At 35.0% G+C, this 18,076-nt stretch overlaps 1 protein-coding gene across 2 annotated transcripts in view; it reads left to right on the top strand.

Annotated features, from left to right (window-relative positions):
* VCAN (versican) overlaps window positions 1-18,076 on the top strand; it is a 128,047-nt gene that overhangs the window by 51,381 nt on the left and 58,590 nt on the right. Inside the window, exon 7 of one of the 2 annotated variants that reach the window (XM_074282149.1) lies at window positions 1,483-4,452. The exons of the other annotated variant lie outside the window; for it this stretch is intronic. Coding sequence (XP_074138250.1) covers window positions 1,483-4,452 — 2,970 coding nt within the window. The remainder of the gene's footprint in view (window positions 1-1,482; window positions 4,453-18,076) is intronic. 2 annotated transcript variants of the gene reach the window in all.

Here is an 18,076-nt window from a genome sequence, read left to right as displayed (position 1 = left end):
CAGACACAAATAGCAAGAATCCAATAATATGCAAACAGAGATTTATTTAAATGGACTTTGAAGATTTATTTATTACAAAAATGATTAATCTATAACTTTAAAATGACTAGGAAAAAATTAAAGAAATCACATAGGTAATAAATAACGAAGAACCCATTACAGTTTCAGTCTATGGCATAAAAGGTTATATGCATTGTTAAGCTTTGGTAGACAATAACAATATATATTTATTTTTATAACATAGTCATGGAGTTATTGCAAAGTAAACTCAATGATATTACACTTATCACTAAGAGAGGTATTTTCTAAAACTGTTAGACTTTAATTCTACAAGAGTCTTAATAGAGCACCATTGACTTCCTAATAGTAACCTTCCTTCTCCTGGTGTGATGAGTCATTGATTATTAAAAGTTCCAATTTTTCCAAATCCAAACCTCTTTATTCACCATAATGCTATGGAGTCCTGTGTAAAAATATTACTTCCCCATTTGTACACTACATTCCTTTGAAAAGTTCAGTCAATTACTGGTAAAACTTGAGGCATTGCAATATAGCATTTTATGCTGATGTGTTACTTTCTATTGCCTAAACACACTCCTACTGCTACTCAAGATGTCTTTTGGTGATTTGTAATTATAGGCTGAAAATATACCATGTAGGTATTTTATTTCCTGTTCTACATTTGTGTTTTATACTAAGGTTAGTCTGGAAATAGCCCCCGTGAATATGACTAAGACTGAGTGCATAATAAAGGCAGAGATGTAACAAATGTCAGGCGAAATGTTCCAGAGACATTTTACTAACATGCAAGAAGACCATTTACAAGGCCATGCTTCAATTCACAGGAAGATGAAGATAAATGTTTAAACACCTGGAACACAGTAAAGAGTCTTTATTTTAAAAAAATAAGAACTTCATATCCTGTTTTTATCAAAATCTCCAGATTATGGACAATCTAGCTATTTATTAGTAACTCAATTACATTTGATGTGGCTTTTTGTTTTTCAGAATCTTAGACACTCCCTCTCCCAGGAGGCTCCATGCTGCCTGCGCAGTTCTCTCAGCTTGGGCCACAGGGTGGGGGATTGTACAAAGCCTGGGCCCAAAAATTTAACCCAACTTTGACAAGATAGTACAAAATCTTCCAACTTGATTTTCAGTTACTGTTGATCGTAATATGTGTTTTTGATCACACATTTATATTTCCAATGTTTTTGTGCTCCCACAAATACTTAAAATCATACAATTATTAATTTTTCTTAACTTGGCCATACTTCAGGGACCATAAAAATCATTCTTTGCCAAATAAAATAATGGATTGATATATGAACTCTGAATATTCATCTGCATGATTATTTGTCTTTGCATTAATTGGGGTGTAGTTTTTAGTTCCCCCTACCCCAAACACCGGACGGGCAAACATAAACCCTGTTTAAAAAATCAGTGGCTTATCTAATTTACTCTTTGAAATTATCTTTCTAGCTAAACAGAACATATCAGAATCTACAACCATCCCACTGAATATCCCTGTGGAAACAGCACCACCCAATATGTCCAAGGAACCACAAATAATACCAATCCAAGCTACATCCAGTATCCCTTTAATCACCGAATTACCTGTCACTCAATCAAATATCCCTCCTATTGGGGAAATAGTGAATATTGAACAGAAAGTCATATTTCTACCACCTGGAGTGAGTGAGGAAACATTTGAAAAGGTCACAATTCAACCTGAAACTTCCATAGGCAGCTCAACAGCTGGGAGTACAGAAAGGGTATGGGATGTAGAATATGTGCCATCTGCGTCAGGACCACTTGAGAAACCAGATACATCTGAAAGTGAAGAAAGAGTTTCTTTATTGCCATCAAGTTCCTTGGAGAATGGATTATTCCAACAGGAAACTGCCACACCTCATCGTGCCACTGATTTGTGGGAAAGAAACACAGAAGATACTCATACACAACAAGTGATTACCCAAACAGAAGAAATCGAAGTAGGGCCCCTGGTAACACTTATAGAAACTTCAGAAGATTCTCCAGTGAAGGAGTCCTTTACACTTGGGACTCTGGATGTATCCACAGAAATGGGAACTAAAACTGAAAAAGAACCAACAAGTATTTCTGGATTAGGTCCTACAGATCTCTATGAATTCACTCCAAGAGAAGATGAAGAAGAAAAACATACTATTAAACCTGATCAGAACATATTTGCTTTTAGCCAAATTCCAGAAGTTGTTACAGTGTCAAAGATCTCAGAAGAGAGTAATCTCACTGTGACGGATCACACTGATTCTCTAACAACAGTCACAGTAACCTTACCTATAAGCATGCCAACGAAGGAAGACTCTTTCATAGACAGTGTGGAAGAGACACAAACCAGTAGCAAGATAATCGAAGACTTTTCTGGTCAGCATGGGTCCACACCTTTGCCATTAGAAAATCACACAGAAATCAAAATTTTTGCTTCCTCCCAAGATCTTACTTCACCACAAGGTTTAGTTGAGGGAACTTCCACACTTATTTATCCTGATAAACAAACAGAAAGCCTGGAAAGGGAACAAACACCTAAGCCAGAAGCAACTACAATTCACCATACTACTGCCGAAACAGAGAAAGACATGTCAAAAGATCCACTTTATGGGAGAATAGAGGAAGAAGAATTCTCTGGAATGAAGCCTTCTCTTGAGAAAACTGATGTCACAGAATACACTGATGAAACAACCAAGTATGTTGATGCTTCTGTAACAACAACAATCACAACAAAGATAAGTTCAGAGTCAACAAAAGCAAAAGATGTTGAAGACAAGTTTCTAAGTACACCAGTCAGCTTAGAAACAGATGGTCCTCCTGATACAACAAAGATGGAAGAAAACACAACCAAAGTTCATTCCACAAGCAGTACTTTAAATGTAGAAGTTATCACAGTATCTAAATGGCCACTGGTTGAAGATAATATGACATCCAAGCCTTTGGCATCTACAGAACATGTAGGCACTACAGCATTGCCCACTGCCTTACTTACAACTGCAGAAGCAAATGAAAAACATTTTGATGCTGGAAGAACTTTTCCCCTTACAACAGATATTACTCAAAGACCAGGGATGGAGTTCACAGAAGAATCCTGGAAAGACAAAGAGGAGTTCACAGTCAGTTCTCAATCAACTCCTAAAACAGACATTAAAGAACCAACTGTTAGATATTCTCCCACAGATACAAGCATGGAAGGGAGCGCTATTGATGAAGGGGTAGATTTGGACACACCACAATCAGTAACTACTGTCTATCAATTTGCACAAACTGTACATGGGGAAGGAACAGAATTTGTTAATTATAGTAGTAGCACTCAGGAGCCTCCTGCTCATGTAGAAGCTGCACAAACAGTGTCTTTAATTCCTTCTGTTTCATCAGAAGGTAAAGTCACCCAAGATGTGCATTTGGTTGATCAGACCCCTTTTGAAACAACTCCTTCTCTAGAGACCATTCATACAATAAGCCCAAGTACACAAATAACTCCTGTTGAGTTCCCTGTTTCTGAGAAAGAACAACCTAGTGAACATCCAGTGCTTACCACTGACTTTGTGGCCTCCACTTCTTCAGAGGTACTGATAACTCCACAAGCAAAAGACACAGATGAACACGACCTTGAAGGATCAGCATATCCAACCTCTGAAGATGGGCTGGTGACGGATTCTAAGCATGTTCCAGTCTTTAAAACTACTATTGGAACAACAGAGCACAGTATATCTTATCCACATTATGTTTCTGTGACTGAGCATAAAGTGAAGACTGAAGTAGAAACAGTGACCCTCAGCACGACACCGGAAGGACCTGAACAAGAAGCTGAAAGTAGAGATAGTAGTCCTGTATGGGAATCCAGATCATCTTTGCACCCATTTACTATAGAAGGAGTACTTCAGGGCACAGAGGAAACAATTTTTGAGAAAAAAGAGGAAACATCTCAATATTATACAGAGATTGGCTCGGGATTATTGGAAGAACCCAAAGGCACTGAAACAGTAGTGCCCATTGCAGTTGCAACAGCGAAAACCACAGTGCCACATGATATAACTACTCTCTTTAGTTCACTAGACAAAATTCATTCCACTTCAACCTCTAAGTCCTTTGTCACTAAAGAAAAGCCTCCGATAATTGATAGGGAACCTGGTGAGGAAACAACCAGTGACATGGTAATTATTGGTGAATCAACATATCATGTTACACCCACCCCTCCTGATGACATGGTAACTAAAGAATTAGAAACAGATATTGATAGAGAATATTTTACAACTTCAAGTGCTTCTTCCATTGCACAGACAACAAGACAACCCACAACCGAGGAAGGCAAAGATGCTTTAGGATCTCAGGAAGTTTCTACTTCAGAGCCTCAGGCAAGGGAAACAATCCATCCTGATATAAATGTATATATTATTACAGTCACAGGCAACAAGACAGGTAAGTCTATCCTTTCTACACATGCCATTCAAGGCAATCAGCATTTTTACCATGACAGTTATTTTTTTTTGAAACATCAACATATCAGATGCTGCCATTAGAAGATAACTGGAGTGTGAAATATGTCATAAAATGATATTTTAGTTACATATAGTTGCACTAAGTGGTATGTTGGAAGATGCTAGTACATTGGAAGAATATTTTATAACATTTGATTTTGAAAGTCATAAGAAACTCGCTTTGTCATCTAATATAACCAAATCATCTATTATACATCATTTCAAAACATGTGGAACCAAGTGTTTTAATTTCAGTGTCCTTCCATCATTACTACTTAAGTGTAGCATTTAGACTGTGTTAACATTCCATTAGTCTGTAATTATTAACATCAGCACTTACAGTTTGGACAGCTAAAAAAGTGTTGGATCTTCATGGAGCATACATACAAAGGTAGAATTTGAAGCTCATTTCAAAGGTGCTTTGGGCGTGGGACATGGGTATGAGCGTGTGGGGTGTATTTTGTAGGTTCACTGTAATCAGTATTGGGTCATATCATTAAATACTACTTGGGAATAGTGGGTCTTTTTAATGCTAATTCAACACATTTTTTAGCTGATGTCCTTGTGTCTACATATGTAGCTTTTTATTTAATGGTTATACAGAACAGAAATGGATGCAATACTGACTTTTAAAAATATTATAATTTTTATTTATGACCAGTAACAAATAACCTAAACTAGATAGCTTGGTTTTGATGCTCCATGGTATTCAAATGGTAACACAGAACATTTTAAACTCTGTTTTCTTTCTGTTTTTACTTGTAATACCTTTAAGACTACTTGAATATATTTTTCTTAGAAATAATTCTTTAAAGTTTCTTCTATTGATCAGTATTCATAAGTACAATTATTGAAAGTAACATTATTATGAAGAGTATGCAATACCATTTACATTCAATAGTGAAATTATGAGTGTACTACTTTTTTGGATTAATATATTTGTCCAGGTTTCTTTAGATTAGGAAAATTATCAGGTTACAGATAAAAACCTTAACAAGGAACTAAGATAATTATTACCACTTCTACATTGATGTTGTAGATTATTGCCAGATTTGAGGAATATCAAGTTCAGAAGGTACATTGCATTCTTACTGCTTGCTGCGTAGAGATGCTAATCATTGTGGTTGTTTTATTAGTAATAATGTCTTCCTCATAAAGAGTCTAGTATTTCCAACTGTGGGAAGTGAATGCTAACTGAAGTAATGGGCCAGCTCTTTGTTTACATGGGTGCCAATAGAAATCTCAAGCAGAAATATTTCAAAATATTGCAAATTTCTATGTTTCCTACATGAGAAAAGAATATATAAATATAAATATTCCTTGTTTGAGATGAAACTTATGGAATTCACCTCTCTCATGTATGTGTGTGTGTGTGTGTGTATTATATCTATTACATCTATATCTTTATGGGGAGAAGGAAAGGCAGACAGAGACAAAAAGAGAATGTATTGAAATTAATCATTATTTTTAGAATGGCATTAATCTGAGTTTTTCTTTTATTTCTATTTTTCTTTCTTCTTTTTTTAGTTGTTAAGTCAATAAATATTTGGTAATGCTTACTATGTAGGGCACTGAACTAAATGTGAGGAATATAAATACAAACAGAAAGACAAGTCCATGCTTTTGCATTCTAGTTTATATTCTAATGGAGAATGACAATATATATGGCAAGCTAAAATGAATTGATGGGTGGGAAAAGAAGGTACTTGACCTTCTAGGGGTCATGATAGAAAAAGTTTAAAGAATGTGGAATATAGAGTGGAGAAGAAAGAAGACATGGCTAGCTAGCCTTCTGTGTTGAAATACAGGTTTTGGGAGGATCAAGTCTATTAAGAGAGGCCATAGGGCAGAGAATACTTCATATGATAAGCCTAGTTGTAAAATGACCTTTCTAGGGTGAAGAAGTTTCTGTAGCATGAAAGAGAAAAGTCAGAGAGTCCCAGGACAGCAACCTGGAGAGGAATCATGTGAAAATAATTTCTTGATGGATATTTTTTAGAGTGGGTTCCGCCATTACTGCTAATGTTTTGATTTTTTTTTTTTTTTTGATAAATGACAATTTAAAGGCAGCAACAATAGGAAAAATAGTTTTGCTAAAGATCGTACTATATCCTTTCTCTTGACAACAAGATTACATTTCCTGCTCTCTGTCCCTCTCTTCATTTTTCTGGATGGAAAAGGTTTGCCATATAAGTAAGAATCTGGTTATGGAGGTGGGGCAGGACTAGAGTTGGGGAGCTAACCTTATCTAAATTTTGACCTGGAAGTTTATATAGGTTAACCTTACTTAGTTTGTATTACTGATTCCCAAGTGTATACTTTAATTCTTACTGCCTCCAAGGTATGGGTATGAGACAGCAGGATCAAAATCAGGAAGATTTAGCCCCAAATCTGCATCAAATACATAATTACTGTGTGGTTCTAGGCGAGGCATTTAACAATCTCATTATTCCCAAGATACTCTCCAAAACTATAAATTTCAAAAAAGGTGTTAACTCTATTGGAAAGTGGATTTCCCTACCATGATGAATTTACAAGATTGGAACAAAACTACAAAAGAACCTTTAAGTTAAATGATTAAAAAAATAATAATAATAAAGTAAAAATGTGTCCCATTTGGCAATTCTTAATCATGTAATGGAAGATCAGATTACAAAATGAGGAGAGAAAAAAAGCGATTTCCTCCAGTAGAAAGATTTTAAAATAGGTTTGAGATAAAAGGGGAGGCAGAACAGCATGTTTGAGCATCTCAACAAGCCCCAAGGCAGCTCACAACAAAAGGTGAGGATTTATGATTGAATAGAGAATGAGCTGAGCCCAGGGAAAGAAGAATAACCGTTTCCTCTCATGTCTACCCTTCCAAAAAAAAAAAAAAAAAAAAAATCAGAACACTGGGGAAAAAGAGTACCTGCTCACCAACCAGAAGTACTTTGGTTTGAAAATTTTCTTTCTTTCCCCCCCCCCCAAATCTGCTCTTCTCTTTAAAATAGAGCAGGGATTCTTTGTTGAGAAGAGAAGTTTATTCATATTTCTTTAGGTATTTGCATAACATTCACTTTCTTTTTCTGAGATAATTGTTCAGCCATACCAATCTTTGCCATATAAATAAATGAAGCAAATATGAAATGAAAAAAAAAGCATTAAATTTTTTTGTACAGAAAATAAAAAGAATCTAAGGTAGATGTGGCATTCATAAGGGTGGGGTTGTATACCATTTCAGGAAAACCTATTTAATAAAACAACTAAAAAACAATTATTTTTCAGGCTGTGAAATCACAATAGGCCTATGGATTTCATTCATCTTTGTAGAAATCCAGAACACTTTAAACATTCTAGCAATCTAGATAGTGATATACTAATCTATTTTTGAGTGGTACTGCTCTATGGAATTTGTCATTTTTTATTGTTCTTAGTTATAACAATTTTAGTTTTTCACTGCCATGAAAGAAAACATGCTACTTGTGACACTTTTATGCTACCCCTACCCCAGCTGATCATAATAACAAGTTGGGTGCAGGAGCTGGGGCTGGAGGGGAACTGTGGTTAGCAACTCAAAAGGCTGAGGGAACTTTTCAGCTCATAAAACTTTTATGAGCTGAAAAATGCTACAGGGGGTGTTTAACAGAGGTCCAGGGGTTACTGAAAACATGACTTCTGTCTATTGCAAGAGTAATTTGCACACCTGCATCCTGAGAAAGTATTGAAAGGTTTTCTTTGTGAACATATGAAGGTAACTGGAGCTTGTTTTTAGCCCCATTCTTTGGGAGGGGTTTTTGAAATCAGGCATCTTTGAATCGCAAGTCAGCATAGAAATTCACACACATACACACACACTTAGCTTGTAATGTCATAGGTCACAATGTGTTTAAATGTACTAATATTAAATATCTCATTTTAGTACAAATATATATTAATTGCAAAAGTAAAAAATAAACAGGATAATATTAGAATTCTAAGACAATGAGTTTTTCTCACCCACAATCTCACCTCTAAGGAGATTTTCCTCAGAAATTAAATGACAAGATTACCTAGATCATAATTTGAGTTTGTGGACACATACACATGCACAACAACCTTGCTTTCTCTTTTGGTATATTTTTGTGTGTATGCCTATAGTTATAGGTGCATGCATATGTATATAGTTACATTTATTTGTATGTGCAGATAGGAGTCAGGATAATAGGTTCAAGCCCTATTTATTCTTATACTTTGGCTGTAGAACCACATGCTGCTTCCTTAATCTTTCATTGGCCCAATCAACTTTTCTGAAACTAAATAATGAATGAGTCTGCATTGGTTTAGGAAGTTCTCATGCCAAATAAATCACTAATGTGGATAAATTAGAATGTATGTCTGTATTCATGTATGTGTGCAAATATGAATAGATATATATGATATGTATATATGAATTTATTGGAATACTTTTTTATTTTATAAGAGTATATAGATCTGGAAATATAAACTCATGTGGATAAGCTCTAAATATTCACATTCTTTTACTCAGAAAAATTCTATTAGAAATGAGATTGATTTCCGTAATGTTGTACAGGATGAGAGAAGATATTTGTACACTCAATTCATTCAACAGTTTTTAGTAATTTGTTTAGTTGCTAAGCACTGGGTTTAATTGAATTGATCATTTAATCCTCATTAATTTGTCAGTGATTGATTAATAATATGTAAACATAATCAAAATTGTCAAATGAATTCTATAGACGCACTTTGACTGTACCAGAAATCATTCAGTGACTTGTACTGTTGGAGTATATATTTTTATCATAAATTATGGTTTTTCTTATGTGGCCTTTCTTTCTTGGGTTTTTTTCTTATGAAGGTCACAGTTTTAAAAGTGTTTTTCTCTTTCATTTGTTAATACTATTTTAAAAAAATGTATTGCTTGCTAATTGTCTTCTTAAAGGATGATAGGCTCAGTATTGTTATATGGTATAATGATTATTCAAAGGAGTATGACTTAGTTGCTTCGTCTTTTTTGGAGAATAAAGGTTTGGCAAAAAATGAGGGCTAGATATGGAGTGGTGGCTTTATTGGGTTCACTGTAGGTATGAAACTATTAATAAAGAACTGAAAGACAGGAGGCAAAAAAGAGGTTTTTTTTTTAAACAAAATTACCATATGTTGCTAAGTAGTAGTGATATTTCAAGGTAGTCTTACCTGTTCTATTGGTGTACTTTGGAAAGAAAATTGAATGTGTTAAAACTATTCTCATATGGCATCTTGGTATAATTGCTTACAAGAGTCAGAGATAATTTCCCTCTGACTAATCTCTTCTACATTTTGGTACCAGTATCCTAGCAATGCTTAACAACTAAGTTTTATTCTGACATTGTGGCTCTTGGGAAGTGGTGCAGGAATAGAAAGTAACATTAACTGAAGGTTTTGTTTTCAGAGAAAAGAACAGGAAATGTTTGGGTTTGTACCAATATTTAAACATTGCATTGTGTAGTCTAATTTTTTTAAAGTTATACTTACATGATCTAGTCTTGTAGGACTCAAATGATGACCATGCCTTTTGAATTGCTTTAGCACAATATTTTGTAATCACAAATACCATGTTTATACATAAAAATGAAGTGAGGAGGCTGTGAGACATGCTGGATAGAATCCTAGACTTCCATTCGGAAAGACTTGGGTTCCCACCCTGCTTCTGATAACATCAAGAACAGCAGCAGTAGCTAGTATAGCTTTAGTCTTTGGGAAGAATTTTTCCTTTTTCTTTTGGAAAATGAGACTCATTGCTATCATTGGGATTTTGTTTTGGATCCTTCCTTCCTTCCTTCCTTCCTTCCTTCCTTCCTTCCTTCCTTCCTTCCTTCCTTCCTTCCTTCCTTCCTTCCTTCCTTCCTTCCTTCCTTCCTTCCTTCCTTCCTTCCTTCCTTCCTCCCTCCCTCCCTCCCTCCCTCCCTCCTTTCCTTCCTTCCTCCCTCCCTCCCTTCCTTCCTTCCTTCCTTCCTTCCTTCCTTCCTTCCTTCCTTCCTTCCTTCCTTCCTTCCTTCCTTCCTTCCTTCATTCCTTCCTTCTTCCCTCTCTCCCTTTTTCCCTATCTCTTCTTCTCTCTCCTTTCCTTTCCTTTCCCCTCTCCTTTCCTTTCCTTTCCCCTCTCCTTTCCTTTCCCCTCTCCTTTCCTTTCCCCTCTCCTTTCCTTTCCCCTTTCCTTTTTCCTTTCCTTTCCTCTCTGCCTGTATTTCTCTTTTTATTTCAAGTAATTTAAAACTTGGGAGACTTCAATTCTATTAGTCACAAATCTGTTAAAATAAGACAGTGGGAATAGGTTATCAGAGCAGGGCTTCTTAACCTTTTTTGGTCAGAGGACATTTATCATTCTGGTAAAGACTATGGGTCCCTTCTCAGAATAACACTTTTTTTTTAAAATTTAATTGAAGGAAATGTTAATTTCAGTTATAGTTTAGTGAAAATAAAGATGTAATTTTTTTCTTGCCCAAGATTTCTGATCCCTTGAAATTCAACCTTGAGGGGGTGCCAACACCACTGGTTAAGAATTCCTGCTGTAGAAATGAATAGATTAAGCTTATCATTGTCCAAACCTTTCATTTGACATATAAAGAAACTGAATTTTGCAGCTCTGTAGTAGGTAGGCTGGCACTAGAACTCAGATCCCTAGATTTCCTATCTAGTGCTTCTTCTAGTATATGTACTTCCTGAATTTATCACTCTTATCAGACAGAAAGTCTATAAGCTCTTCTAAACACTTCTAAATGAATAATCATCATTTTTATTGTACCATTCTTTTGAAAAAATTTCCACCATTATTGCCTCATTAATCTTCACAACATACAAAGGGGAGTGACTTTAATGTTTAAATAGAACCTATGAGGGAAAGTTAAAGGGAGAATTGTTAGAAAACAACTTTATAATTAGAAGATAGAAGATCAAGTTTTAACACTATGGGATTGGAGTTTGAGCAAACAAGTAAAAAGAGAAATGATACTTTTCCCCTAGTAATGAGATAAGTATATCTGTCATCTTTCCTTACATCAAAGGAAATCTCTTCTCCCTAAAACTGACTTTGCTTGATTCTTTACATCTGCTAAGCATGACTTGAAAATGTAAATAAAATTCATCATCCTTTTAATTATCAGTGGTGGGTGAAATCCCTGAGACAGAGAATAAAACTGAAATTTTCAACAAGAGATTCTTTTGCCAATTTCCTAAAAAGTGATGTAAAATCTTCCTCTGTTAAGATCTTATCAATTGATCTGAATATATTTGAGCATGAATTGCAAATTTAAAAATAACTTTCTGCAAAAATCTTACAAATAAGTGGAGAGGACAGAACAATCAATATAAGACTGAATACTTCAGTGCAAATTGTGGGACTGGGAGATCTATAGGAATTCAGAGGTAGGAGATACCAATATGGGTGAGAACAACTTTATTGACTTGAAGTTGGTCTTTGAAAAATGCACAGGCATTGAAATAAAGAGGAGGAAATCATTGGTAGTTTGCTCCCATGATCTGCAAATATACGTCTGGTTCTTCGCAATCCTAGATGTCATAGGAGCCTTATTTCTTACCACTTGCTCTCCTAGATGGTAATGGGAACAAAAAGAACATGTATCCTGAAGCTCATTATTTTTTGAGCCATCCATTCTGTATTTCTTTCTTAGGGAACAGTGTCGCTCTGTTACCTTCAGGTTCAAATATGAAGTCCTATTTTTGACTTTTAAATCCTGTCCCAATTTATTCCCTCTGTACTATCCAATCTTTTTATAGTTTATTCCCCCCATTACATACTCTAAAATACAATGACACCAGCCTTCTTGCTCTTCCTGGCATATGATACTCCATCTTCCTAACCTTATTTTTTAATATTTATTGTCTCCTAAATGGAATACCTTGTCTCTGCCCCTTAGCTTCTCTACCTCTTTTCAAGACTTAGTTCACATATCACCTTCATAAAAAGGCCATTTTTGTTTCTTCTTACTCATCTTCTCTACCTTTTCTCTGAGATCTTCCAATTAAAGTGTGCATATGCACACATATGTGTACATAGTTGTTTAATGTTGTTTCCTCTTGAGAATATGAGAAGATATCAGAATATTAGTCTAATTAGAATATTGTGAGCAGAGATTATGTTTTTCCTGGCACATTGAAAGATCTTAATAAGTTCTAGTTGTTTGAGGAACTGAAAGAATCTAGAGATATTCCTAAACCCTTAGGGACTTGCAAGTCTTATAGAATATACACTAAAAGCACAACTTCCCCTTACTTTTTAACTTAATTAGCTATTACAAATGAATTAACCAAGACTAACCAGCCAGTCTCAACATCGTCCCTACTAAAGCCATGTTTCTTTCTTGCATTAGTCTGCAAATGGCTTAAGTTTAATTTTCTCATTTTTATGATAGCCATTTTATGCTTGTTAAGAGCTTTTAACTTTTCAAAGTACTTTCACATCTATGAAGTAACTGACCTAGAACTTCTTCACATGGTGTTACACTTAATAATCCTCTCAAAACTTAATTATATCTTAAGGCAAACAAAAACAAAACTCCCATGGCTTTGTATGAACAGGCCAACCTGGAGTTTTGTTCCTGCACTTATTTGCAGGGTGGTCTTAGCAAGTTTTAATTTCTCTGTCAGAATTGTTGCTTCTCAAACTAGTATAATGATGATAATTATATAGGCTCCTAAACAGCTCTCAGAGGATAGTTGCTCCTTCACAGCTCATGGGGAACTGGTACCATGGTTGTCTCTTTAGGTTGGAAGGCATGGGACAAAGCACATTGTATGTTCATCCCAACCCACTCCAAGTGAGATCTGCCTTAAAAGAAAAAAAGAAGTCATAAAAGGATGAAAATAGAAGGGAGAGACATAGTCCACATTTGTCTTGATTATTTGAAATGTATGAATGGGGGAGGATGAGGATTGTGTAGGAGCCTTCTAGTTTTTTCCCCCATAGCTGATAGAGCAACATCTTTTTCTAATCCAAGCCTTCTTGAATCTATTGCTCATTGAAGGAGCACAAATCTTTGGGGCTTGGGAAAAGTGCATTTTGTAGTTGAGGAAACTGATCCTCACAGGGGTTAAGTGATTTGCCCATTCTCATGTCACACAGGTAATGTAAATGGAAGAGATCATATCTGAACTCAGATTGTCTTTAAAACTAGTGTTCTTTCCACAATTCTACATGGCCTTCCAGGGTATAGGGTTTTCACTGTGACTTCAGCATAAAAACATCAAGGAATAAAAATAGCATAAGACTGTAGAGAGACAGGTAGAATTAGTAATAAAAAATCATAATATAGTTAAATTTGATAGAGGGTTTTAAGTATATTAGCTCATTTGATCCTCACAGCAATTTTATGAGACAACTGCTATTATTATATCCATTTTACAGATAGGAATTTGAGACTCAATGAGGTTAAATGATTATTTGGTAACAAAGCTACGTAGGCATCAGATGTAGAATTTTAATTCCAATCATCTTGGCTACAGGTTCAACATCCTATCCACTAAACACTTAGGTCCTGTCTCTGACAGAAACTAACTGTGATTCTGAGCAAATCATTTAACCTCAGTCCTTCAAACAAGTCTCTAAAACAATTAATTATAGAGGAAGTGCTTATCTGATATAGTAGGGAGAGCTCATACTCTATTGATGAAATCATTTCTCAGTTTCAAAAAACAATAACAAAAAAAAACTCAAAGAAAATTGTCATTTTGTCTCATTTCATCCCAATTATCAAACATTTATTTTTTCCTTCCTTCCTCTTATTCCTTTCTTCCTGGGGGAAAAAACCAAACCTACCAAATAAGGACCAATAAAACATTAAACCCCGGTAATAATTATGTAAATTCACATGTGTTGAAGGCAAAAGTCCCCCCCCCCAATTTTTACTACTATAAGTTAATTGTCGTTTTAACTAACAAATTCAAATCACAAAAACATGTCATGTCCTATTAATAGGGATCTTTTAATTCTTTTAAACCTAAATCTATGTTTTTATAATTTGGATCTACTTTTTCTTATTCTGGCTCCTGTGAAAATGGTTAACTCATATGAGTCCCTTAATGAATATTTGTTGACTTGAACTGAATACTTGGTGGAACACTTTTTTTTTTATTTTTGAGCAGCCATTTCAAGCTGAGTTCTTTAGAGTAGGAAAATCTAGATCCTGCTTTGCACCAGTTATATAGTAAAATATATCTTTTTTAAAATAAATTTTTCTGCCACCAAAAATCATATCACATTATATTAGCAACAGTAGTCATTTAATGGTAATAGCTTGTTAAAGTTTAACCTCATTATCATGTCATGTTTAACCAAGTGTGATGGGAAATTTTGCACAGAAATCAACTGTAGCTGCAATTTAAAAAATTCAAGTACAGCTTTGATTCAAGGCAGTCCAAATGTAAAATTCATTAGTTTTGCTCTGTAAGCCTCACATATGTAAAACTTTCCTTTTACCTTTGATAACTACCTGTTTAATTTCTGTTGGAAGATTATTCTTTTTCTCATTTCTTTATAAATTTCCAGAGGTATTAAGAAAGAAATAGACCCACGTTATCCATAGAATGCATATACATTGTCTATTATATTTTCTTTGTTTTCAAGGCCATGTCAAGGAAACTTCCCAGCCCTTGATACAAGAGTTATATTCTTTCTTAATGACTCTTAAACCATACATTTCTCTAATAAATGAGCAAGAAATTCATAGATCTATTTTTAGGATTTCTCGGGATGGGGTAGGAGGCTAATGACAGTTGCATTCAAGAGAAAGGGAATAGGAGGAAATCTCTTTAAGGCTTGAAACTTAAGAGATTTGATGAATTAAAAAATCAGTTACAAACCACAGCAAGATGGTTAAATGGAGAACTGAATTATCTGAATTATTGCAACAATTGTACTTTCTACTCAGTAAATATTATTGTTGTTCAGTTGTTTTCAGTTGTACACAATTCTTCATGACCTTATTTGGGGTTTTCTTGGCAGAGAGAGATACTGAAGTTGTTTGCCATTTTTCTTCTCTATCTCATTACATATGAGAAAACTTAGGCAAATATGGCTAAATCTGGGATCATATAACTAGCATCTAAATATAACTTTGAACTTTCTGACTCCAGATTTGATGTTCTAGTAATTGTTGGCAAGTCAAAGTGAATGATTTCTACATTGCATGAACTCTTGAACTTCCTATAGGATGTAGAAAATTCTAGGATAATCTGGCTTAATACAAGAATAGGTATTTATTGGCTAACAGGATCTAGCAGTTTCTTGATTACCTGAATGTTGTATTAAAAAGTCAGAGACCTAGTGTGGCAGAGGAAATAGAGGGCTGGTCTCAACAACAGGAAGACCTGGGTTCAACTCCTATTTTTGCCAAAAGTTTAATAATGCTAGTTATGTCATTTATTTCTCAGTTCTCTGGATAACTCAAAAATTCTAAATTGAGACATAGCTGTTGATCTTCTTGATAGAGGCAATTTCTTTATCTATATTTGAATATTTGAATACCCCAATAAAATGATAGGTTGGCTGCATACTCTGTTACATTGCCATATGTATAATATCTTAGCTGTATGGTAAAGATCGAGTATACATACAAATTTATGTATATACATACATTTTATACTTAGGGCATGCTTACCATGTGCAGAGACACTATGTGGTGTTCTGGGGATACAAATACAAGCAAGTAAGACAGTTTTTGTCCTTGAGGGGCTTATATTCTAATGAAGAAAGAGAACATATAAAGGAGAAGAGGAGGTTACCTGTGCTTATGATATAGAATAGAGAGTCCTAAAATCCTTAAGTATCCTGGAGGTCTAGGTCCCTATGTGATAAGATGACTAAGCTGATAAAGCTAAGGCTGGAACCTAGTTTCTGGTGGGAAGAAGTGGGGTGGGGAAGAGATTGTAGGAAAGTAGATTGATGGTAAAAGGAAGGCCAACACTTTATCAATAGATACTATAAAGAACATATAAGAAACATGAATCTCTGCTCAGAAGGAACTTATAATCTATTTGAAGAGAGAAGGCAAAAGTGTAGGAAAGTAGAAATGTGAGAAATTAGAAAGCATAAATTATTTTGTGGTTCTAGGGAATGAAAATCAAAGATGATCTATATGGTAAGGAGATAAGGCCTTTAAGGGACTCAGAAATAATAGGACTTTCCAGCTATAGGGAACATTGTCAACAAAGACATAGAAATAGAGAGAGTAACTTTGGGGTAGGACATGATGTCATGAGGATGAAAGTAAAATAAGTACATATGGCAGTGCAGACAATGAATTTAAATATATCCTAATCCAATCTCATTATTTTACAAATAGAAAAACTGAGTCCTAGAGAGCAGAAGTGGTTTTCCAAAATAAACACATTAAATTTGACCATTCCCAGTTTAGTGTTTTTGTTTTTAGTGTGTGTGTGTGTGTGTGTGTGTGTGTGTGTGTGTGTGTGTGTGTGTGTGTGTGTTTACTGAGTAAACAGTTTAAATGTTAGGCAGATTAATCACTGAATCTCTGAGACAGAAGGTTACAAGAGGTCATTGAATCCAGTTCACATGAAAGGGACTGAGGCATTTAAATCTAAAAAGTCACTTGGAACCCTGTAGGTTTCTAGGCAAGGAGGGATCATGATGAAAGTAATATTTGAGAAAGATTATCCTGTTAGTTATGTTGTAAATGCTAAGAAGTCCTTTGCCATAATTATAATAAGTTTACATTTAACAAGTTACTCTTTCCCCACCAAGTAGCACATTTATATACATTTATGACTGAATCTATTTAGTGGTCAGGCCATCCCAAGAATTGCTTATTTCTTCTACTGGAAATGCTTTTCTGGGCATTTTTTCTTTTAGACCTATTATTTATTGTTAACATTCTTATCTTTGACCACCCAGGGGCATTTTTTTTTTGCTTTTTAAGAAGTTTAATTAAGCATGAAATTAAGCAAAACAATTTTTAAAGCACAGAAAAATAGGGAAATATAAGTATAAATCTTTGCTCAGTTTTGGTTGATTCCTTCTGCTCTTGATCCATTCACACAGTATGTAGAAATGGAAGTAACTTGGATGACTTTGTGTTACATGAAGCTTTTTATGTATTGTTCAGAAACTCGCCAAATGCCAGAATCTAAAACTGCTTGATGACAATCTATGGTAAAGCATTTAATCTATCCAAAATGAAGCTTGTGGAGTCTTGAGTCATTTCTACAAAGGAATACATTTCTACACTTGATGATAAGGATCTAAGCATATTTAGATCAGAGGATTTTCTCTAAATGACTCCCCCCCCCCTCCCCAACAAATAGCATCAAGTAGAGATTAAACAAATTGGAAAAAAAAAGAAGATATGATTTTCCACTTATCCTGTCCAGTGCATGCCTGCCTCTAACAGCAAGGTTATCATTGATGCATGCATTTTTTACACACACATTATCTATCCTCTAGATGTAAAATTCATGACTTGAGAAGTGTCAGGCTTTTGGCTCAACATGAGTAGGCTGTCAATGGAAGATAAAAAACCAGAGGGATGTCAGTAAGTCAAGCGCAGCTAATAGTGCTAATGGAGATACATGGACCA

This window comes from Sminthopsis crassicaudata, chromosome 1, assembly GCF_048593235.1.
Source record: "Sminthopsis crassicaudata isolate SCR6 chromosome 1, ASM4859323v1, whole genome shotgun sequence".
Lineage (NCBI taxonomy): Eukaryota > Metazoa > Chordata > Mammalia > Dasyuromorphia > Dasyuridae > Sminthopsis > Sminthopsis crassicaudata.
This window is presented reverse-complemented; position numbering and strand designations above follow the sequence as displayed.